The sequence below is a fragment of the Muntiacus reevesi genome, chromosome 20 (genome assembly GCF_963930625.1).
Source record: "Muntiacus reevesi chromosome 20, mMunRee1.1, whole genome shotgun sequence".
In the NCBI taxonomy this organism is placed as follows: Eukaryota; Metazoa; Chordata; class Mammalia; order Artiodactyla; family Cervidae; genus Muntiacus; species Muntiacus reevesi.
The window spans coordinates 8985103-9009449 of record NC_089268.1 but is presented as its reverse complement, the minus strand read 5'-3'; the positions used below and the strand labels follow the sequence as shown (position 1 = coordinate 9009449).

The following is a 24347-nucleotide window of genomic DNA, read 5'->3' as shown; positions in this document are numbered from 1 at the left end:
CCTTTTTGGCACATCATCCCTTCTGGGCTAAATGAATAACGGTAATTTACAAGGGTCTTCTTTTTGAAGACTGCGATCACTTCGAATACCAAGGCAAAGTCTGGATGGAAGATCAGTTATGAGTCAGCTTGACTTGCTTTATAAGGCTTTGCTCTGAAAGGGATAAGGAAAGAAACTGCATAGGATCTTTAGGCTAATCTGAGGGCACTGTTTCTTTCCAAAGGTTCAGGAAAAGTGTTTTCTCCTCTGCACCATTCCCTAAAGAGCAGATTTGGTCTGAAACTGGGTGGAAGGTTGGTGCCGGCATGAGGAATAATGCATGTTCCACCCAGGTCCATAAGCCGGCAAAAGGGCTGGGCAGGGAGTTCCCAGGGGCCACTGCTTGGATCTCTCTCTCTAAAGGCCTGTCCCCTTTCGTGAAATGGCCCTCCTACTGCTCTTCTCTGTACCGCTTTGAGGGGAGGGAAGCAGAGAGGAAGATCTGAGTATCTTTTCACCGCTTGTCTTTCTACCAAGTTTGCCAAGTACACGGTGTGCGAAATGGTCATTCCTTTGACACACAAAGGAGTAATTTCATGAAATAACTTCCTGTGTATTATGATTTGGATAGATGGTATATGAATGTTGGGGGAGAGGAGTCAGTGGTGGTGCTAACCTGCAGAAGAACTTGGAGTTCTGTGGGGGTTTAAAGAAAATGCAAGGAAACTCTGGGGCCCTTGGCTGGGAGGCTCACGATTGGGAATGTCACCTCTGTTTCTGTTTGGGGCCCAATCCCTGGTGGCTAGGTAGTAAAAAAAAATTCACCTGCAATGTGGGAGACAAAGGTTCCACCCCTGGGTTGGGAAGATGCCCTGGAGGGCATGGCAACCCACTCCAGTATCCTTGCCTGGGAAATTCCAGGGACAGAGGAGGCTGGTGGGCTACAGTCCATGGGGCTGCAAGAGTCTGACATGACTTAGCGACTAAACCACCACCACTAGTCTCTGGACCTGGTCATGAGACTTGGGGAAGCTTAAGAAAAAGTTATTTCTGTCATTTAGAATTTTCTAGAAATGACTGAGATGGCCTCAACTGAGTTTTAATATTTTACTACTAGGACTTCCCTGGTGGTCCAATGGTTAAGACTTTGCCTTCCAGCATAGGTGTATGGATTCCATCCTTGGTTGGGAGCTGAGATCCCAATGCCGGAGCCAAAAACCAAAACAAAAACCAGAAGCAATATTGTAAAAAAAAAAAAAAAAAATCAAGAAGGACTTTAAATGGTCCACGTGTAAAACAAAAAAAACTTTACTGCTAACTCAGATCAAAGGTTGAACAACTCGTGTTGGTAACGTGTCATTTGTTCATTTGGATGGTGAGGTGGAAGGGAAAGGCTGTGAGGCTGGTCTCGGCAGCAACACGATTTCATTTCCTAAGCGGTGATTTCGTTGCAAATGATGATGAATCTGAGTCTGTTCCGGGTTGGCTGTGGTCAGGGGGGGAATCAAGATGAGAAACCACACTTAATCTATGACTTACGCATGGTCAGGACTGACAGACAAATCTGGGCTTCTGTCTGAGTTACAAAGCAAAGCATTAGCAATGCTTTATCCCTTTTTATTTTTCACTAGTCTTCAGGTTATTGGAACAAATTTTTAAATGATTTGTTGCTTCCTTTTTTGTTGTGTTTCGTTGAGGTGAGTCATCGTGAAAACAAAATAAAGAAGAAAAAAGAAACCAGCACCCAACTATCACAGAAAGAACACTTCAAAGCTGCCCACATCTCATCACTGACAAAGCGCTTGTTGAATGCAGCTTTATTGATGGTGAGGAGATTATAAACAGGATATACCTTTTAGTTTGTTGTTCCTTATACAGTACAAGAATGTTTTAAGCAAACAAAGAAATTTTTGGCCAAAATTTGCTGAATAAACACAAAGACTTTTAAGGAGTATTCAAGACAAGTATTTTATTTCTGGTTCCCTGAGAGGGGCATTTAAATGATCTTGGCCCTCTCAATGTGCTGAAGGGTAAATTGTTAATGTTTTAGAATCTTTAGTTCTCAAAATTACCATGGAGGAGTGTTTAGGAAACTAGTCTGCAATGTTTAAAATATGAAAATACGTATTGAAAAATAATTCCTTTGAATTATTTTTGTGCTGGAGAATATACCCATCAGTGGCTGGGCTGGGAATTCTAGTTTATTCAGAGAAGACTCATTCAGAGTAGATGGCATAAACTCATTTCTTTGTAACTCTGGAAAAAAAATATTTAAATGAAGTGATATTAGTTTCTTTTATCTAATAACTTGGATGAATTTGGAAGATATTTGGCCAGGGTAACCAGCAAAAGATGGACCTCTTAACACTTACATATTTCCAGGCAAACCTCTAACTACACGCACATTTGTAAAATACACTTACTATAATGCTGCTCTGCCTTAAATCATAGAGCCAGTCAGTACATCCTCACATCCTTCTTACCTCAATTATACCTCCTCACTCATAACACTCCACTGCCTGGTTTAGAATTATAGTCATCTGCACCATCACTGACCTCCTATTCATAACCATTCTTACAACATAGGAAGCAAAAATAAAACCCATCCAACGCCGCTGAAAGCAACTAGCACATCAGGGATAACAATCTGGCACCAAAAGTCTAACTAAAAATGGACAGACTACAGTCTGGTATCCTGGAAACCTTCACATCAGATCTCTGGCCCATTCCAAAAAAGAGAGTTTGAATTTTATTATTTCAGCTGCTGGGTGGCCTGCTATTTCTCTGATACATTGAACTAATGCTTTTATTTCATCAGAGAACTCTGGTATTACAAAAATAACACGTCCTTGGCTTTCAGAAAAATAAAAAGAGGAACAGGGTTGGATCCTAAGGCCTGGAAGTGTGATTAATTATAAGTTTAAAACATAATGAAAATGAAGTAATTTTCCAGTTGGAAAACATGGAGACGTCGTCAAGTTTTCTAGGAATACCTGCTTCAGTAGTTGGGTTAAAGAGTGTGTTTCCCTTACATGTGGATGGTGACAGGCATCATTTTGATGCTATATACTTCCATGTCTTTCAATTGTCCATGCAGGATGTTTCAAGATGTAAAACTTTCACCAACCCTTATGTTCCATGCTCCCTACTAATTTGTTATGTCAGAAATTCTGGAATTCCAAATTTCTATCAGTTTTTTGCTTATTGACCTAACTGTTGAGGCAGATGAAACAACAGCAGTATACCCAGGAATCTGGTTAGTGAGGATATTTGTATGCTCTGAGTCTTCAGGCAACCAATGTAGAAAATACATTAAATGGCCATCTCAAACGATCTGTCCATTCTAACACACGCTGAATTCCAGAAAATCACTACCGAATTTTTGCATATTTTATCAAGCTCTGATGGATGAAAAATCTTCTACTTTCAGCATCTTTTCTCATTCTTCCATGATAAAATATTATAATTGATTGATTGTATTTCATTCAAATCTTAGGTTCCCCACTTCAAATGTTTCTAAGATCTCAGTGGGAGACACATCTCTTGGTGAGCCTCAAGAAATTATGTCTACTTATTGCCCACTTATGGCCTGTAACCCACAATACGTCACTTTTCTCTCTCAAAATTAACAATGTGCTATAGGTTTCTCAATTGTATAAGAATATATCATAGCAAACTAAACAATATTACAGTCACCCTCATGTTGGCTTTGGAAGTTGTGGCCAAAATAATTTATTACAAATTAAAAGTTAATTTTACCAGTAGTGCTGCAAGGAAAAAAGTCTATCTATACGTTGCATGTTGTGACTTAAGAGCTCAGTGATACAACCGACTCCATACACTGGCTTCTCACACAGCTTTATTTTTCAGCCTGGGACAGTGAAGAACCAAGGAGCAGGTCTGTTCTGTATTGCCCTGCATGGGGAGAGGAAACAGCCCAATGTTTTTATATTAATAATGTCTTATTCTCAACCTACAGTGTTTTAGCCTTTACCCAAGTGTTACCATTAAACACGCAGAGACTGAACTTTCTATCAGGGGCAGTGATATAAAATTGTTCCACAAAATGTACTTCATGAACCACTTTTCACAGTTCGAATAAAATATTTTAAATATAAATATTGTAACTCTAGCCATAACCTATCTACACAAGGTGGGAGAGGAGGGGGTTCATGGAAACCCAGTTATACTGTCATAGATACTCATGTTTCACCATTTAAATACTTTTATTTTTTTCAAAATCCATTTGCACGTAACCCATAATTGATAGGCCCTTCCTCTCCAAAACAAATGAACTATCAAAGAATAAAAGGATAAATTATAAAAAAGGAAAATATATATCATTTACTACCATCATTCCTTTGCTCCCAAACTTGGCAAACATAATAAAATAAAAAAGGGATATGCAGTGGATATAGTTTCATTTGTAAAGCTAATTTGCAACAGATGAAATTTTAAAAATATGTAATCAAATGGGCATATATTATTTTAACATTTCAATGGGAAATGAATGTGTTAGATTTTTAATTAAGAAATCAGGATTGATATGAAATGGCAAACAATAGGATTTACCAACAGGAAAATCCATTCATCCCACTTCTGCCAAATCCAGAAATTCTAAACATTTCCTTCATTCTCACTCATCTAAGAGTAGAAGAAATCAAATTATTGTTACTGGCTCCATAACCTTTGGGCTGTGTATACTTTAAGTTAATGATCCTTAAGGACAGACTTTTATTTGATGTTCTTCTGGGGGTCCTACATGAAGGTCAAGGTTGCCTTTAACCATCTTGGGGTAGTTTTTAGATTAGCAGTTATATCAGTAACATTAGTATTTGCAATCCCTTTAACAGGGAAGCAAAGTAAAGTGCAAATACTTCCAGGAGAAACAGAAAAATGATTTAAATTCACACTAGAAATGAAATGACTCATGTCAGTTTCTTCTCTGAGAGTAGGATTTTGTGGTAGGAAATACTCTGGAGGGCCTGAGGCATGGAGGAGGGAATCAACCTTAAGCCAAAGGCATCAACCTGGCAGCCCCGGATGGAGTCCCTGTTACCTTCCAGTCGGACTTTCATCTTAAGCTTTATTATTTTCCTCCTGAGATGCCTTTCGAAATCTTTTACTCAGGCACGCATAGGAAAAGAAATTGCATTGAAACATAGAAATAAATCTTGAGTCCTTATGAATCCAGATAGATTTCCATTTTAAAATAAAGTCTATAAAGAATATTTTTAATTTCCTAAAGAAAAAATAAGAGGACAATCAACTTCTGTAGGAGAGATCTCTTACTCACATAAGCTTCATGTGTTACTAAAAGGCGGAAGCACCATCTCCAAGGTGAGTGTAACCGCTCTAGTTTAAAAAGGATGCAGCGATGAAGTGCGCACCGCGAGTCCTGCCTGCCACCCAGTGGCCGCTGAAATCAACGGTTTCTTGACTCTCTTGGCTCTGGCTCTGTCTTTAGATTAAAAAAATAAATAAAATCGACAGAGAGATGGATGATGCCCCACCAGCAACTGCAAACCCCCAAGACGGGTGCCTCGATGGATCTGAAAAGACTGCCCCGTAGTAAATGCTAGATATTTTCCTTCCCTCTCCCCCAGCTCACGCGTCGCCGCGCCGGCCTCTCGCTTTCCCCGCGGCGCCCGGGGCTCAGATGCTGACCGGCGCCGAGGACACGGAGCTGGCGCGCGACTCGCGGGTCACGGGGTTGGGCATGGCCAGCGCGCAGCACGACACGCCCACGGTGGCCTCGGGCAGCTCGTCGTCCTCCGTCCACTCGTTGAGCTCGGGGTTGAAGCACTGGATGCACTTCTTGTACTTCCTCTCGCCCTCGTTCCAGCCGCCCAGCAGGTAGGCGCGGCCGTGCAGCACCGAGGCGCCCGCCGTGCTCACGCCCACCGGCAGCGGCGCCGCGTAGCTCCACTGGCCCGAGGCCGGGCAGAAGCTCTCCACGGTCAGCACGTCCACGCGCTCGCCGCGCGGCCCCAGCTGGCTGCCGCCCATCACGAACACGCGCTCGCCCAGCGCCACCGCGCAGTGCCAGCCGCGCGGCGTGCCCAGCGCCGGCCGCTCCTGCCACGCGTCGCGCGCCGGGTCGTAGGCGCACACGGAGCGCGAATAGGCGCCGCCGATGTAGCCGCCCGTCACCAGCACGCGGCCCTCGGCCACCGCGCTGGCGTGGCAGCAGCGCGCCACCTCCAGGGGCGCCTTGGGCAGCCACTGGTTGGCCGAGGGCACGTAGCACTCGAGCGAGGCCAGGCTGCCCTCGGCGTTGCGGCCGCCCGCTGCGTACAGGAGCCCGTTGAACACGCTCAGGCTGAAGTGCGTGCGCCGCTGGGTCATGCTGGCCAGGTGGAGCCACGTGTTGAAGCGGGGGTCGTACCTGGAAGTGGCAGAGCAAGCGTGACAGGCTGGCGGGAGGTACCCGGGGGCGGGGAGGGGGTAGGTGAGGGGGAGACCACCAGCCCGTCCGTGCCAGGAGCCCGGGGACCCAGAGCAGCCCCCTGCCGGGATGGAGGCTGCTGAGCCTCTCTGATCCAGTAACAGAGTGGGGCCCTCGGGAAAGGCAGGGCCGGCGAGGGTGACTCCCGCGTGTAAAACCGGCCGCAACCGCCCCGCTGAGATGACCTCCGTCCCCCTTTCCTCTGTATTCAAATATCCATCCTCCGGCAGGACTTCGGGGATGCCGGCGTGGAGGAGGGTGGGGCCGGAATGTGTGAAATCAGAGAAGGGAAAAGGAGACGTGGCCGCAGGAAAGCCAATTCCACATATCCTCAGACACCAGCCCCCCCGGAAGCTCATCCTCGCAGCTTAATCAAGAGAGGGGTTGACTAACTGGGTTTGTTTCTCTTTTTCTCACAAATCCCTTCTTGTTCACACACCTTTTCTGGCCACTGGCACCGAAAAGCTAGTCACTATCGTCTGTTTAGAATGATAACAGTAGAACTCATGTCTCAGCGCATCAACAAAGCTAAACTTTGGATGCTTCTCTAATTTCTAGCGCTTATTATTAATAATACGTCAGATATTTTTAGCATAGGTATACACTTTTTTCGGTGTTCAACGTTACAATTATTATACCATCAGCATTGAAGTCAATACCGCAAAAGGTCGAGTTATCAGCTGGAGGAAAAGAAGCAACCATAGGAGACTAATACTTTCCTATTTCCATAGTTCCAAGTATTGTAAACATAGAACTGACTCTGTTGTTCATTCATGTTTGTCTCATTTCACCTTCAAGTCAAGACTTAACCATGGCTATCAAGGCTAAAAATCATTAATTGTTTAATTTAAATGACACGTGCATATATTGTAAAGAATATTTTTTTGATTTACTAGATGAAGTTTCAACTCCTGTTCATTAGTTATGTTTGGCTTTGAACCACTACCACAATAGAAGCACTGCTTTCTGAACATTTCATGTGTATGTGGGTTTCATTTTTTATTATAAATATACAAAAATAACATGCATGTAAATTTCACTTTCTGCAGGATTCATTATGCTTTTGCTCTCTACATGCATCAAAGATGCTGATAGTATTTAGTCTTTAAAGAAATGTTTTAAATTAATTAAAATTAATTAGCTGTCACATTTTTAATAATCTCAACCTAGTTGCCAGTTATGAATCTGACAGTCATCAGTAACAAGCCAGTTATGAATCTGACAGTCATCAGTAACAATCCACTTAAAAGAAATTTTGCATCCTTTTAATCTTTCTTACTTTGCATCCAGTTTTTTTCAAAAAGGCAGGGTATCATGAGGAGCACTCTAATCAGAAATGAGAACATGTGAATTCCACTTACTAGCAGTATCACTTCTCTGAGTGTCAGATTTCTCACATATAAAATCAGAATCATCACACTCTTCCTGGCTTGCTTCACTGGCATATTCAGAAATTTTTAGTGCAGAATATACATGAGTGCATTCTATAAAATGTGAAAATTTATATATGTGTATTGTGGCATTATTATTGATTTACTGAGCCAGTGACCTAAGCTAATAGACATGATTAGCTTCCTTCCATGTCAGGGCAGTTCTCTCATGATATTGAACCATTTCTATTTCTAATAAAAGAATCAGTACCTGCAGAAATTGCTGACTGCATGCTTGGCTTGATTTCTTGCATCATTCTGGTCTTCCCCACCAGCCACGTAAAGAAATCCATCCATCACAGCCACACACTGATTAAAACTCTTGGCTGGCATCTCTGTAAGCTTGCTCCATCCGATTTCAGGGTCTCTATACAAGACGTCTCTACTAAGGGACTTCTCTGTAAGGCCTGGGCGGCCCCCCACAGTGACAAGCACACGGCACCCCCCTCGGATTCTTGTGCGTCTAGACTGTAACGTGTTCTGATGATAGGGAAGGAGGTGGTAGTTCATAGCATCTACAAGAAGCTTGTGACAGTCAGCATCTTGCATCATTCTCGGTACTGACTGAACATAATTGACCAGATCTTGTGCAGAGATGGTACCAAAGCGAATATTGCTCAAGAGATCGGCAGCATATTTCACTCTCTTTTGGTCAAATTCTAACCATTTCATTGCAATCTGGAATGCTACTATTTCAGAAGGCAACTGTAAATCATCATCTATAAGAAGTTCATTAATTTGCTCAAAGGTAAGTTTCATAAAATGATCTGTTTCTGCAAATTCAAGGAAGTTATCCCGGATAAATTTCTGGGCGGCTGCCTTTGCGTTTCTCAGGGAGTATGTTTCGGCAATGTTAGCAATGTACATGCAATTCTCAACGTTCATCTCTTGTATAAGAAAATCACTGCACATCTTGACAAGGGTGTGGATCTGAAGATAAACAGCAGCAGAAATGATGCTTCCTATGGTATACAGGGAGAGAGTGAGCTTTCCGGTGTAGGCATATGCAATGACCGTGGCCAGGCCCAGCGGTGCGATGTCATTGAGATCCACCCTTTGGGTTGAGGGGTCTTTTTTCAGGATGTTGTAAAAGTACTCACTGCATGAAGCCATCACTGACTTGTGAACGTCAAAGGATTTGGTTTTGGTGCCAATGACTAAGTCACAAAGGAAGCCCTCCTGCCTCATTTTACTCAAACCTTCCAAGAGGTTGGGGCCATAAGAAGCATCTGTCAGTTCAGAAGAAATGCAGCTAAGGCCATTGCCTCCTTCCAGGAGCCCATTCAGAGCGTTGAGCTTGTTGAGGGGACTGTCTTCCACAATGATGGTCATCTCATTGACGTCAGCTTTGTTCTTTCTGACGGTCTTCTTTTTGGGGGCCATGTTGGCAAACACACTGTCACAGGCAAGAACTTGCTGAAAAGAAAAGAAAAGACACGGTTTTAATTGTGCTTTGGACTTTGAAATACTATCCTGAGAAACTTTTCTCTCTCTTTTTTTATAAGATAGTAGTTTTTAAAAGGCACAATGTAGATTAAGTCTCAAAAAAAGATTTAAAGACATTGGGCTAGATCAACATCTTATTGACAGTTGACTTAAGCACCAATCATTGCAGACAATGCTAGAAAGATTTGTTATCAAATGAAACCTCTCAGTAGCTATATGGACAAATTTTATACAGGAGAAATGACCAAATATTCTCTGATCTAGCTGTACAATAATTATGGAATAAGTTAAACATCATTTCAAGCACTCAGTTTGCACTCAGGAAGAAGTAAATTATAACTATGCTTAGTCGCTCAGTCATGTCTGACTCTTTGCAACCCCACGGACTGTAGCCCGCCAGGCTCCTCTGTCCATGGGGATTCTCCAGGCAAGAATACTGGAGTGGGTTGCCATGTCCTCCTCCAGGGGATCTTCCCAACCCAGGGGGCCACCAAGGAAGCCCAAATTAGAACTATTCTGAAGTTTTTCTCAGTGAAATACTATAAACCTAAAACTCAGGAATTCATGTTAAATGTAGAATATATATTAGAATACACGTGGCTTATAATCAATGGATAAGGACTTGTAATGATGTTCAAGAGCTTCCTACTCTGCATAGTCACTAAAATAATTTCCAGATGAATTAAATATCTAAATGATGCATATATACACACAAACTTACAAGAACTAGAACAAAATAGTTTAAAAAAATCTTAGCATCAAAAAGATACTTAAGCATAACATAAAATTCAGAAGCATACAGGGAAAGACTGAACTCTTTGAATGTTAAAAAGTGAAAACTTACATCTATAAAACAACACCAATGTTTAAAAGACAAGCAACAGACTGTGAAAACAAATATTTGTAACATTTTTGACAGATGAAAGGTCAAAGTAAAGTTAACATGTATCTATTTTTATTTATTTTTACTTTTTGGCCACACCTCACAGCTTGTAGGATCTTAGTTCTCTGATCAGAGATTGAACCTCATCCCCAGCACCTAGTCCTAACCATTGGACCATCAGGGAATCCCCTAACATGGTATTTAAAGACCTCCTACAATTAAGAAGTAAAAGGTTAACAAAGGAATCTTTGTAATAGAAAGTGGTTGCTAAGGAACATCAATAAAAATGTTATATAAACAACAACAACAAAAGAAGTAAAAGGTAACCCAACTAGAAAATGGATGAAGACTATGACCAGGTAACTAGGTTGTTCACAGAAAATAAAACACAGAGTTAATATTTTTTTAAAAAGCTAAACTAACAGTAATCAGGGAACTATCAACTGAAATCCAGAGAGCTTTTTATTTTTTGTGGTCAAATTTTGCTTATCAAATGGTTAAAATATCTTAAAATACGCATAATATCAGATGTTGGTGTGGTATACTCCATACATTGTTGAGGGAAGATAATTGATACAGACTTTTGAATAATAATTTAGCAGCCTATCAAAAACAAAAAAAAAAATTTATGCTTTGACACTAAAGTTCTAAGTCTACTAATGCGCCTCTTAGAAATATATTTATATGGATGCTGACATGAAGGACAGTAACCATTTCATATTATCAACATCATAAATATTTGAACCAGCTTCTAAATCTATAGGGAGTGTAGGTTTAGCTGTATATTTAGAGCTGTTAACAGCTCTAATATTAAATGTAGACTTGAAATATATTAGAAAAGTGAAAGTGAAGTCGCTCAGTCATGTCTGACTTTTGGCGACCCCATGGTCTGTAGCCTCCCAGGCTCCTCCATCTGTGGGGTTCTCCAGGCAGGAATACTGCAGTGGGTTGCCATTTTCTTCTCCAGGGGATCTTCCTGACCCAGGGATCGAACCCAGGTCTCCTGCATTCCATGTAGACGCTTTACCCTCTGAGCCACCAGGGGAGCCCAAAATATATTAAGTTTACCAAATAAATACATAGATCTTAAAGTTCAGTTCAGTTCAGTCTCTCAGTCGTTCTGACTCTTTGTGACCCCATGAACCACAGCACACCAGGCCTCCCTGTCCATCACCAACTCCCAGAGTTTACCCAAACTCATGTCCATTGAGTCAGTGATGCTATCCAACCATCTCATCCTCTGTCGCTCCTTCTCCTCCTGCCCTCAATCTTTCCCAACATCGGGGTCTTTTCAAATGAGTCAGCTCTTCACATCAGGTGGCCAAAATATTGGAGTTTCAGCTTCAACATAAGTCCTTCCAATGAACACCCAGGACTGATTTCCTTTAGGATGGACTGGTTGAATCTCCTTGCAGTCCAAGGGACTCTCAAGAGTCTTCTCCAACACCACAGTTCAAAAGCATCAATTCTTCTGTGCTCAGCTTTCTTTATAGTCCAACTCTCACATCCATATATGACCACTGAAAAAATCATAGCCTTGACTAGACAGACCTTTGTTGACAAAGTAATGTCTCTGCTTTTTAATATGCTGTCTAGGTTGGTCATAACTTTCCTTTCAAGGAGTAAGCGTCTTTTAATTTCATGGCTGCAATCACCATCTGCAGTGATTTTGGAGCCCCCCAAAATAAAGTCTCTCACTGTTTCCACTGTTTACCCATCTATTTGCCATGAAGCAATGGGACCGGAGGCCATGATCTTAGTTTTCTGAATGTTGAGATTTAAGCCAACTTTTTCACTCTCCTATTTTCATCAAGAAGCTCTTTAGTTTTTCTTCACTTTCTGCCATAAGGGTGGTGTCATCTGCATATCTGAGGTTATTGATATTTCTCCCAGCAATCTTGATTCCAATTTGTGCTACCAAGGGAACATTTTATGCAAAGATGGGCTCAATAAAGGACAGAAACGGTAGGGACCTAACAGAAACAGAAGATATTAAGAAGAGGTGGCAAGAATACACAGAAGAACTATACAAAAAAGATCTCCATGATCCAGATAATCATGATGGTGTGATCACTCATCTAGAGCCAGACATCCTAGAATGTGAAGTCAAGTGGGCCTTAGGAAGCATCACTACGAACAAAGCTAGTGGAGGTGATGGAATTCCAGTTAAGCTATTTCAAATCCTAAAACATGATGCTGTGAAAGTGCTGCACTCAATATGTCAGCAAATTTGGGAAACTCAGCAGTGGCCACAGGACTGGAAAAGGTCAGTTTTCATTCCAATCCCAAAGGAAGGCAATGCCAAAGAATGCTCAAACTACTGCACAATTGCACTCATCTCACACACACACTAGTAAAGTGATGCTTAAAAATCTCCAAACCAGGCTTCAGCAATATGTGAACAGTGAACTTCCAGATGTTCAAGCTGGTTTTAGAAAAGGCAGAGGAACCAGAGATCAAATTGCCAACATCCAGTGGATCATCGAAAAAGCAAGAGAGTTCCAGAAAAACATCTATTTCTGCTTTATTGACTATGCCAAAGCCTTTGACTGTGTGGATCACAATAAACTGTGGAAAATTCTGAAAGAGATGGGAATACCAGACCACCTGACCTGCCTCTTGAGAAACCTGTATGCAGGTCAGGAAGCAGTTAGAACTGGACATGGAACAACAGACTGGTTCCAAATAGGAAAAGGAGTCCATCAAGGCTGTATATTGTCACCCTGCTTATTTAACTTCTAGTCAGAGTACATCATGAGAAACTCTGGGCTGGAGGAGCTCTTAAAGTATCACAGATTAAATTATTTTAGCCCTTCTCAAAATATTGGGCACAGTCATCAGAACATGCTAAACCTGGCTTTTTAGATGGATTTTATCTATAGCCATGGTAGCATTCACTTTCTTGTGAAATTAATGGCGTTTAAAATTTTTTATTTTTTACTGAAGTATAATTAATTTACAATGTCATATTAGCTTCAGGTATACAGCACAGGGGTTCAGAATGTGTATACTCTTTTTCCAGTTCTTTCCCCTTAAAGGTTATTACAAAAATGCTGCGTATAGTGCCCTGTGCTATGCAGTGGGTCCTCGTCGGTTATCTGTTTTGCATACAGCAGTGTGTGTGTGTTACTCCCAAACTCCTGATTTATCCCTTCCCTGCCCCACCATTTCTCCTTTTGGTAAGGGTAGTTTGTTTTCTGTCTGTGGGTCTATTTCTGTTTTATAAATTAGTGCATTTGCATTTTTTTAGGTTTCACGTATAAGCGATATCATGATATTAGTCTTTTTCTTACTTTATGATACTCTGTAGGTCCATCCGTTTTCTTTTTCATTTTTAAAATAACAAAGTCATGTGGATGGACCTAGAGAGTATTATACAGAGTGAAGTCAGAAAGAGAAAAATATTGTATATTAATGCGTTTATGTGGAATCTAGAAAAATGGTATAGGTGATCTTATTTGCAAAGCAGAGATAGAGACACATGGCCACCAAGGGGAAAAGGGGTGGTGGGGAGGGATTGGGAGATTGGGATTGACTCATATATGCCACTGATCCTGTGTGTAAGATAGATAACAGATAACAATTGAGAGCATACTGTTCTGCCCAGGGAACTCTACTTAAAGCGCCGTGCAGACTGAATGGGAAGGAAGTCTAAAAGGGTTGGATGTCCGTGTATGCCTGACTCACTTTGCTGTACAGTAGAAACCCAACATTGTGAAGCAACTATACTCCGATAGAATTAATTTAAAAAGAAAAAGTCATGTTTCCCACCAAAAATAATAAAATCAGCATGTGTAGTTCAACAGTTAACAGTTTGTTGTATATCATTCCAGATTGTATGTGCTTATGCATTATAGATATCTATAGATCTTTCAGGGCTTCTGTGTGACTCAGTGGCAAAGAATCCACATACCAATGCAGGAGATGCAGGAGATGTAGGCTTGACCCCTGAGTCGGGAAGATCCTCTGGAGGAGGAAATGGCAACCTACTCCAGTGTTCTTGCCTGGGAATTTCAGGGACAGAGGAGCCTGGCAGGATACAGTCCATGGGGTTGCAAAAGTTGAATACAACGGAGTGACTAAGCAACAACAATTTCCTTGATATAAACACACTTGTGGTTGGTTTTACATTGTCAACAACCAGTTTGCTAAATTCCTGAAAATATAAATTGGTTCTTATAAGCTCTAGCATATCACTGTGAGACAACTTATCTCAACTCTGTGCAACTGTGTGAACTATAGCCCGCCAGGCTCCTCTGTCCATGAGATTCTCCAGGCAAGAACACTGGGTGGGTGGCCATGCCCTCATTAGGGGATCTCCCTGACCCAGGAATCAAACCCGAGTCTCTTACGTCTCCTGCATTGGCAGGTGGGTTCTTTATCACCAGTACCACCGGGGGAAGCCCAAAACAAGTTTGTGCTATATTATTCAGCAATTTGCTTTCTTCACTTGGATGTACTCATGTACATCTTTCCATATCAGCACACACATACATTTATCTTATTCTCCCTAACAGCTGCAGAGACTCCCACAACAAGGATATATAAAACTTGTTCAATTATTCTCTTATTGATGGGCATTTAGGTGTTTAGCTATTTTACCATTTTTGAAGGGTGGTGTGTGTATTTTAAGTCTCACTGAGGGGTGACACTTAGCTTTGACTTCCCCTTGAATATTTTCAACTTAATTACTACTGGAATAGATGTTTTAAGAATTCTATAACCTTTCTATTGTGTTTGTTCTTGTTCTTTTCCATGTGGAAGGAGAGAAGCAAGTAGGGAAGAAACAGAATGTCTGTCTCTTTGCCGGGCCTTTTGTCTTCCTCATTAAGCTCTACTTGTCATGTTCACATTTACATTTGCTTGCAAGACTGGAACATGTTTGTCCTTCCTCTTTCTTCCTTGTGAGCAAAGCCACATGCATCCTTACCTGTGAAGTAGATTTTCAACCCACCATCATTTAAGTCTTCAAATGCATTTGACTTATGTGGTGAGTGACCCTTTATTGGATTTTTCTGGGGAAAATTTAAAAAATCTTGTTCAGCAAGCAGTTATCAGTGTGTGGGCGGCACTGTGCTAGGGGTGAGGGAGCAATACAATATGCAATTCATGGCAAATAGACAAGCAAGGACAAGAAATGATGGCAAGAGAGTAGGGAAGCGCAGCAGAGTACCTAAAAAAATAGCAAACAGCAGTTTCTACCACTAGGAGCACACATGTGTTTTTGGAAGAAGCCCTGTCTGCTTTTCCTGGAGAAATCCCTACGGGCAGTTGTTCACTCATATAGATGTAGGGCTTATAACGACGCATCAGTCTTTGTTTTGGAGGACATCAGGGAAATCAAATAATACACTTCTAAATAATCCATGAGTCAAAGAAGAAATCGCAAGGGAAATTGGATCTTATTTCAAACTGAATGATAATGAAAATATGATGTAAATACCAGCTTGCCTACTTACCTGAAGTGTGACTTTTCATAGATTACTAACTTCTCAGAACGGAGTACAGAATGAATGAAGCAGGGCAAAGGCTTATAGAGTTTTGCCAAGAGAACGCACTGGTCATAGCAAACACCCTCTTCCAACAACACAACAGAAGACTCTACACATGGACATCACCAGATGATCAACACTGAAATCAGATTGATTATATTCTTTGCAGCCAAAGATGGAGAAGCTCTATACAGTCAGCAAAAACAAGACCGGGAGCTGACTGTGGCTCAGATCATGAACTCCTTATTGCAAAATTCAGACTTAAATTGAAGAAAGTGGGGAAAACCACTAGACCATTCATGTATGACCTAAATCAAATCCCTTATGATTATACAGTGGAAGTGAGAAATGGATTCAAGGGACTAGATCTGATAGAGTGCCTGATGAACTATGGATGGAGGTTCGTGACATTATACAGGAGGCAGGGATAAAGACCATCCTCAAGAAAAAGAAATGCGAAAAAGCAAAATAGCTGTCTGATGAGGCCTTACAAATAGCTGTGAAAAGAAGAGAAGCGAAAAGCAAAGGAGAAAAGGTAAGTTATACCCATTTGAATGCAGAGTTCCAAAGAATAGCAAGGAGAGATAAGAAAGCTTTCCTCAGCCATCAATGCAAAGAAATAGAGGAAAACAACAGAATGGGAAAGACTAGAAATCTCTTCAAGAAAACTAGAGATACCAAGGGAACATTTCATGCAAGGATGGGCTCAATAAAGGAGATGCCAAAGAATGCTCAAACTACCACACAATTGCACTCAACTCACATGCTAGTAAAGTAATGCTCAAAATTCTCCAAGCCAGGCTTCAGCCATTCGTGAACCGTGAACTTCCAGATGCCAGATGTTCAAGCTGGTTTTAGAAAAGGCAGAGGAACCAGAGATCAAATTGCCAACATGCTGGATCATCAAAAAAGCAAGAGAGTTCCAGAAAAAACATCTATTTCTGCTTTATTGACTATGCCAAAGCCTTTGACTGTGTGGATCACAATAAACTGTGGAAAATTCTGAAAGAGATGGGAATACCAGACCACCTGACCTGCCTCTTGAGAAACCTGTATGCAGGTCAGGAAGCAACAGTTAGAACTGGACATGGAACAACAAGACTGGTTCCAAATAGGAAAAGGAGTACATCAAGGCTGTATATTGTCACCCTGCTTATTTAACTTCTATTCAGAGTACAACATGAGAAACGCTGGGCTGGATGAAGCACAAGCTGGAATCAAGATTACCGGGAGAAATATCAATAACCTCAGATATGCAGATGACACCACTGGCAGAAAGTGAAGAAGAACTGAAGAGCCTCTTGACGAAAGTGAAAGAGGAGAGTGAAAACGTTGGCTTAAAGCTCAACATTCAGAAAACTAAGATCATGGCCTCCAGTCCCATCACTTCATGGCAAATAGATGGGAAACAGTGGAAACAGTGGCTGACTTCATTTTGGGGGGCTCCAAAATCACTGCATATGGTGATTGCAGGCATGAAATTAACAGATGCTTACTCTGGAAAGAAAGTTATGACCAACCTAGACAGCATATTAAAAAGCAGAGACATTACTTTGTCAACAAAGGTCTGTCTAGTCAAGGCTATGGTTTTTCCAGTGGTCATGTATGGATGTGAGAGTTGGACTATAAAGAAAGCTGAGCGCAGAAGAATTGATGCTTTTGAACTGTGGTGTTGGAGAAGACTCTTGAGAGTCCCTTGGACTGCAAGGAGATCCAACCAGTCCATCCTAAAGGAAATCAGTCCTGGGTGTTCATTGGAAAGACTGATGTTGAAGCTGAAACTCCAATATTTTGGCCACCTCATGCAAAGAGCTGACTCATTTGAAAAGACCCTGATGCTGGGAAAGATTGAAGGCAGGAGGAGAAGGGGACGACAGATAGATGGTGAGATGGCATCACTGACTCAATGGACATGAGTTTGAGTAAACTCGGGGAGTTGGTGATGGACAGGGAGGCCTAGCGTGCTGCAGTCCATGGGGTCGCAAAGAGTCAGACACGACTCAGCGACTGAGCTGAACTGAACCTCTCGGAGTCTGCACGGACTTACCTCTAAGGGAAAGATAACAACAGTGCTTGCCTGTAGGGTGTCCATGGAAGCTTAGTGAGGAAGCATCTCTCCAGCAGTTAATAGGGTATCTCGCAAAAAGTCAATGTTCAAAAAATTTGAATTGTTGTCGTTAAAACCAACAGCCCCTGTTATTTGTGTTTAGAGGAATAAAGGAAGTAACCTGTTTAAACTTTGAGGTGAAGCCCATCAGAGAAAGCAGCCTCACTATGGAGAAGTAATCAGGAGATTAGGAGAAGATTTCTGGAAAAGTAGACATTTCTAAGGGATCTTTGAAGATGCCAGGGAGAGAATTGGAATTCATGCAATGACATAGGCTGAAGGACAGGTTATTTTTACATTGCTATGAATAAGAAGGGTAACCCTGGACGTTTAGGAAACCTGGGACACAGATCATGTAAACAAAAGAACTGAGTATGTGGGTGACTTCCCTGGTGGTCCCCTGGTTAAGACTACCCACTTCTGTTGCAGGGGGCACTGCTTCCATCCCTGGTTGGGGAACTAAGATCTCATATGCTGCATGGTGTGGCCAAAAGAAAAATTAAAAAGCAAAACAAAACAAGAAACCCCAAAGCAAACAAAAACACAGATTATATGGAACAGGTTGAATCTATGACCCTGGACTTTGGAATTCAGATGAAAAGAACTGTTTTGTTGGGGTGAAGTTAGGGTGGGAAAGTTTGCTGATAACAAGAATCTTGCTGGCTCCAGTACTGAAAGGTTTTTAAGAGGATTAGGTATGGGGGTGAGTGGAGGGGAGGGGGAACAAGGGCTTTAAAGCAGAGGAAATGCCCCTGTGGAAGCAGAGAGGGATGTGCAGACCAAGACGGCTGGAGTGATGGAGACAGGTGGGAGGTAACACCAGACCGACCCAGAAAGGATGCTGCGCCCCTGGAAGGGTTTGAACTTGAGAAGCTGGTACACGACTGGGAAGGATAAAGAGGCCTCCAGGAAGGAGAGGACACACTGAGGCCCTAGTGCACTCCGTCACGTTTCTGCCACGGCTTCCTGCTCTTGCTTCCCGTTGCCACCTTCTCTTTCCTCCGTAGTCTGGCCTTCCCGCTTCCTGCTGTCCTTGGCATTCCCTTGGAGACCTCTCAACCCTCTGTCTGAACCCTCCTGCCCTTGTCCCATTTCCCCAGGACCCTACAGGGTGAGACATCAGCTGGTCTGATAGATAATCCAGGCTAATCCATCAGTGGGCAGACCTGAAGAGGTACTCTTTCTCCCAGATATGTATGGTTTCTTGGTGGTTTTTGTTTTTTTTTAAATTAGTGTCCTCCTGTCAGTCACATACAAATTTCTAACAGAGTTGCCACCATGGAACATTTATTTTTTTTAAGTATTATTATGGTATATTATTATTTAAATAATATTTTAACATCATTTATTTAATCTTAATGTTGTTAATATTTTAAATACATATATATTTTTCAAATAAGAGAGGGCTTTTAGAGTCCTCAAAATCACTTTGTAAAGTCTTCTTTAGCTCTTAGACGCAGGGGACCGTTTAAGAGTTTTGAAATCAGAGCCTGAAGACCACTTCCTGGTAGCCTATTTCCCCAGATACGCTCATACGGTCAGTCTTTCTTTATGAGAGCTGCCATTGCATTCTGTTTCTAGGTCTGCACCTCGGAGATAAAGCTCTCCAGGCACCTGCCCAGGGGTGCTCGGTCGGGGCTGTGTTTCTTCAGTAGCACTGCAGACGCCTCGGAGGAGCCTGGGGCCCAGGCTCACTCCCTGGGAGCTGGGCCAGGTCTTGATGTTGTCCTCTCGTCTGCGGAGACGGTCACCGCCTCCTACACCCTGGGCAGTGCTTTTCCTCTGGCGTCTCCCAGGGGGACAGGGCCCTGACCACGGCGCTTCTCAGTTTAGGGCGGCTGCAGGGGGCTCCGGGCCTGCTGCAGGTTCAACCAGCTCGCTCCTGATGGGGGAGCAAGACCCAGAGGCTCTGTTCTCGGCAGGCACCCTGGGAAGCCTCCGATGACCCTCTGGGCCCCTCACACCAAGGCCTTTCTGACCTGACACGCTAGGGACAAACACCATACACTCTCATATTGCCACATGACTAACACACCCAGCATTTTTCTACCATCACATTTAAATGAAAAGCAAAGGCAGTCTTAAAGGAAAGAAGTTATAAGCAGGCAGCCTGGGTCATGAATGGAAGAAAAGGGGAACAGTTTAATTCACTTCCATTCACTCATCTGGTGGTGGTGCTGGGTTGCTCGGCTGATGGTGTGGGCTTATGGAGAGAGATTAGGAAAAGAAGGAATATTCACAGCAATGTACTACTCAGCCCCAAGGTCATATGTGAACATGTAGTCAAAACAATCTACACAGGAACCCTCACTGTATTTTTCAGTTAATGTGTGTAGGAGTGTTAGTTGCTCAGTAGTGTCTACTCTTTGCGACCCCATGGACTGGAGCCTGCCAGACCCCTCTGTCCATGGGATTCTCCAGTCAAGAACACTGGAGTGGGTAGCCATTTCCTTCTCCAGGAGATCTTTCCAATCCAGGGATCAAACCCATGTCTACTGCATTGGCAGGCAGATTCTTTACCATCTGACCCACCAGGGAAGCTAATATATGTGTGTGTGTGTATGAGTTTTTACAATTATACAAATGTTCATTATGCACCCCTGGGTCATACTGTAAATGATCACAAATGATGGCCACAGATGATACCAAAATGCGGCTGCATGGGAGAAGCAGAGGTTATGCCAGGGAGTTAGTTGCCTGTACACGCCCTTATATGATCCAGACTATAATCCAGGTGTTGAGTAATCAGTTTGGAAAGCCTTCCATTCTTATTATATCAACTCGAAGTTGGATGAGGGTTCTACTTGTTTTCAAAGCGTTTTTCTTTTTTAATGAGCTAGTGCTTTGTGGCCAGTGGCTCAGGGAAACCCCAGCTTGGTAGCCGGGTCCCACACCCCGGGGCGGGGGGTCTCTGACAGGGGTCACAGTCAGTCTGCATGGGGTCTGCATGGTCAGCCTAGCTGAGCGGCCTGCAGCTGGGACACTTGCAAGACTGTGTCTCTGTTTTTTTTTTCTGAAGCACGAAGGGCTGGATTCTCCCTCCCTGCTGTGGGGTTCTAATGAGTCGTCCCCTTGAGATGGAAGAACTTTTCCAGCACCCTGAGACCGTGAGTGGCCCTGCCATAGCAGGACACCCTGGACAGAGCAGGTCCAGCCCTGGCAGCTGAGGCTGTGTCATGGGAAGAGCAGCTAATCGGAAGCACTGCCAGGCCCCTTCTGTCCCTTCCCTTTTTGAGTAAGAGAGGTGCAGCGTGCAGAAGGCTGCAGAAGGCTCCCAACCAGCCATGCTTCCATCCTGTGGAGGGAACCCGGAGAATTCTTCTCTGATATTGAACCCCACAGCCTGCTTCCCCTTCTGCTACATCCACTGTCTCCCACAGCAACCTCCCGGGTGCCCTGAAGAGCTGCCCATTAGAAAGTGGGCAAAAGGCAACATAAGGCCACACTCTCCTCCCACTCCCCACCACTTCTCTCAGCACTTCTGCCATTTCTATGACAGCAGGATCATGTATTCAACATGTGATCAATGAGTGGGCAGTTACATGAGCTGTCAAATTTGCTATGATCTTTTGTCTTTGAAAATTTTAAGTATGTGAATTATTAACTCCTAAATATAAATCATCAAGCATGAATCTAGACTCTGTATTCAATGGAAACCATTACCTTTATTTCTACCTAAAATATTGATAATATTTATAGAACTAGCAAACGATGAGGACTACTGTGTTCTGTGCCTAGGTGAATACATGATTTTATTTTTATAAATTTAAGCATCATGAAAATTCCAAAAAGGCAGGTGATATTATGTTCACTTCACAAATGAAGAAATTAATATTCTTAGAGAGTTTTAAAAACATATCCAAATACACACTGGGTACATAATATGTAGTGGAGCAAAGATACAAACCCAGATTGAATCCTGACCCCCTGTATTACTTTTACATCCAGAGCAGCTTGTAATCTTTCATAGGTTAAAAAGTTAGCTCCTTCCAACATGAGCAGATAGAGACTAAATGAGGTGGAATTCGAGTTTATAATTTCAAAGGGTATATATGGAGAACATGAAATGGTTCTTTCTGGCAGCAAACACTGAAGCTGCCCTTCGCAATGTGAGACAGATTTGTTTAGAGACAGTCAGAGCCTGTGAGTTTCTTTATCTTATTAGGGGTAGCAAAGCTATGAAACTCTAGTAGTTTGGGTAAGCCAAAGGCAAAAATAGGTTCAAGGAGATCTTGCGTGAATTTGTTGACCAGAGAATCAAACACTTCCTTTTAAGTGTTAGGTTGAATACGAAGTTATCAACTTTTGCTTAAAGACAAATATTGCCAATTTCTTATGGATCAACTTAGCTAGAGAACTGTCTATTTATAAAGTGTTCAGACTCTATACCTAAAGCTACCTTCTGTTATCCAAACCTGAATACACGATGTAAGGACACTGTGCTAAGATTTTTGGTCTTGATTTTGTTGAAAATTTTAGTAAAATAGCTCTTTCTTGTTTCTAGTCTTTGGTGTATGTATGTTAAGGTTGTGAGAAGTGAGGTTGGAAATCTGGTTTGTAAGACTAATGATCTGGTCATCACAGAACCGAGAATTGGGTTTTGGTGTTAATGTTGCTATAACCATCTGAATGATCTGTGGCAAAACACTCAATTTTTTAGGATTTCAGTTTAATCATCTGTCAAATGAGGCGGTATATACCCTTCAGTTCTAAAATTTTACAGAGTTAATAATAAACAGCTGGCTTTTGATGTTAGAATTGTCAAAGTCTGGTCTGTATCACTTCTTCTCCCTGATCTCCCTTCAATATGGCCTTTTAGACCTGTAGTATCAGCTCATGATTAACTATGGGTAAACCAACAGAGATGGGGGATTCTTCATCCTGGGATCATGCATTTGGGTCTGAGTTGCCATCTTTAGCAAAGAAAAATAGAAGATTTCTAGATAAATTTGAAATTTAGAAAAACCACTAATCATCTTTTAGAATTTAAGTATCTCCCAGGCCATATTTGGGACAAACTTATACTAAAAACTAAAAACTTATACTAAAAACTAAATTCAAGGTACCTGGCTGTCCTGAATTATATCAGGCAACGCTTTTCTGGGTTTTCAGGAATCCAGGAATTGCATGAAAAATTCTGGACTATTACGAAAACATATTCTGCAGCTGTGTTTATGTGTTTTTTCTCTAAGTGGGCCCAGAGCTTTCATGGGTTTGGAAAAGAGTCCATAACCCCAAATATTGGGTTGACCAAAAAGTTCATTCGGGTTTTTCCATAACATCTTTTTGGCCAATCCAATAGATCCGGAACCACTGGACCAAAATGAGGCTGCCAAGAAATGCTAACGTAATTCTACCTACCCTTTTTTACTAGGGGCAGGTCCATGTGGCGGGATCACACTTGTCCCTCGTGGCCTGAAACAGATTTCAGATGGAAACTCCTAGAAGCGATTGCAGACTGGAACCCTCACTCACTTTCCTTCCACCCTCCACCCTGCCCCCTGGGAGGCCTCTGCCTGGTGCGGCCTGGGCAGCCGTGTGTGCCCAAGTGTCCCCGTCAGCCTCCTGCCAGGCCGAGCTGGGATCCCAGAGGGCCTTCTCGCCAAGGGGCGGCAGCTGCACCCGCCCGGCCCTAGCACATTCCAGCGACCGCGTGTGTCCGCCCGGCAGCTCCGGGAATAGAAACAGCCGGCCTCTGCCTCTTGCCATTTTAAGCGAAGTCCAGCTTTAGGGGGGTTTTCCATTTTACTGTTCCACTTCCAAAATGATTTCTAGCATACAACACACGTCAGTATTGCCACAAGTGCACATTTGGAACAAAAATTTGTTTTAAAGTTAAATTAAAAGCTTTTCTTTTTTTTTTCTTTCTTTTTTTTTTGCAGGAGACATGTTGTCAATAGGCTCTAAACTTTCCGGAAATTCAAAGAGCTGTCTGATTTGTTGGTACTGATTTCAACACAACGGATTATATTTTATCTAAATTTATCATATACTAAATGCTCCTGATATTCCTGATAAAAATGAAGATGAACTTTATAAACAAAACCTCAGAGGTTTATTTTCCCCTCCTTCCTCTCTAACACAGAAAAAGAAAAACCTACATTAGGCATTAGAGGCTTAAAATGATTGTTAGAAATGATCAGTCACTTTGCTTTTATAAGTCATCCCTAGCATGCCTTTCTATGAGTATACTTCCTCCTCATCTGTCATATTCCTTAGATTTCAATAAAATGTTTTCTGGCTCACAGCTTAAGGACTGGAGGACCTGACCGAAGGGAGACCCTTGTCGATAAAATCGCTACCACCGCGAACACACAGACACCCCACTTCTACCCTCTGCCATTCACCCCCCAGATTTGGAGACCGGGGCCCCAGCTCCTTACCCTCTTGTGTGAGGGGCGTCCCCGACTTGTGATGCTGAAGTTTCAGCTGCAAAGTCCTTTTGAGAAGCAATCTGCGGAGGGAGGGCGGAGAAAGACCCGGTGGGGAGCCAGCAGCAGCCACCTGCCGCTCCAGCAGCAGCGCTTAGAGTGACCCTTCCCCGCCCCGCGGCGCGGCGATG

The 24347-nt window shown here is 42.6% G+C and overlaps 1 protein-coding gene across 1 annotated transcript; it reads right to left on the bottom strand.

Annotated features, from left to right (window-relative positions):
* Positions 1 to 1763: 1763 nt before the first annotated feature.
* On the bottom strand, positions 1764 to 24329 carry KLHL31 (kelch like family member 31). The gene is made up of 3 exons (XM_065912896.1): positions 24169 to 24329; positions 8069 to 9273; positions 1764 to 6367 (listed from the first exon to the last, which is right to left on the bottom strand). The coding sequence occupies exons 2-3, from the start codon at positions 9238 to 9240 to the stop codon at positions 5635 to 5637; spliced, it is 1905 nt and encodes a 634-aa protein (XP_065768968.1). The 5' UTR covers positions 9241 to 9273; positions 24169 to 24329; the 3' UTR covers positions 1764 to 5634.
* Positions 24330 to 24347: the final 18 nt, after the last annotated feature.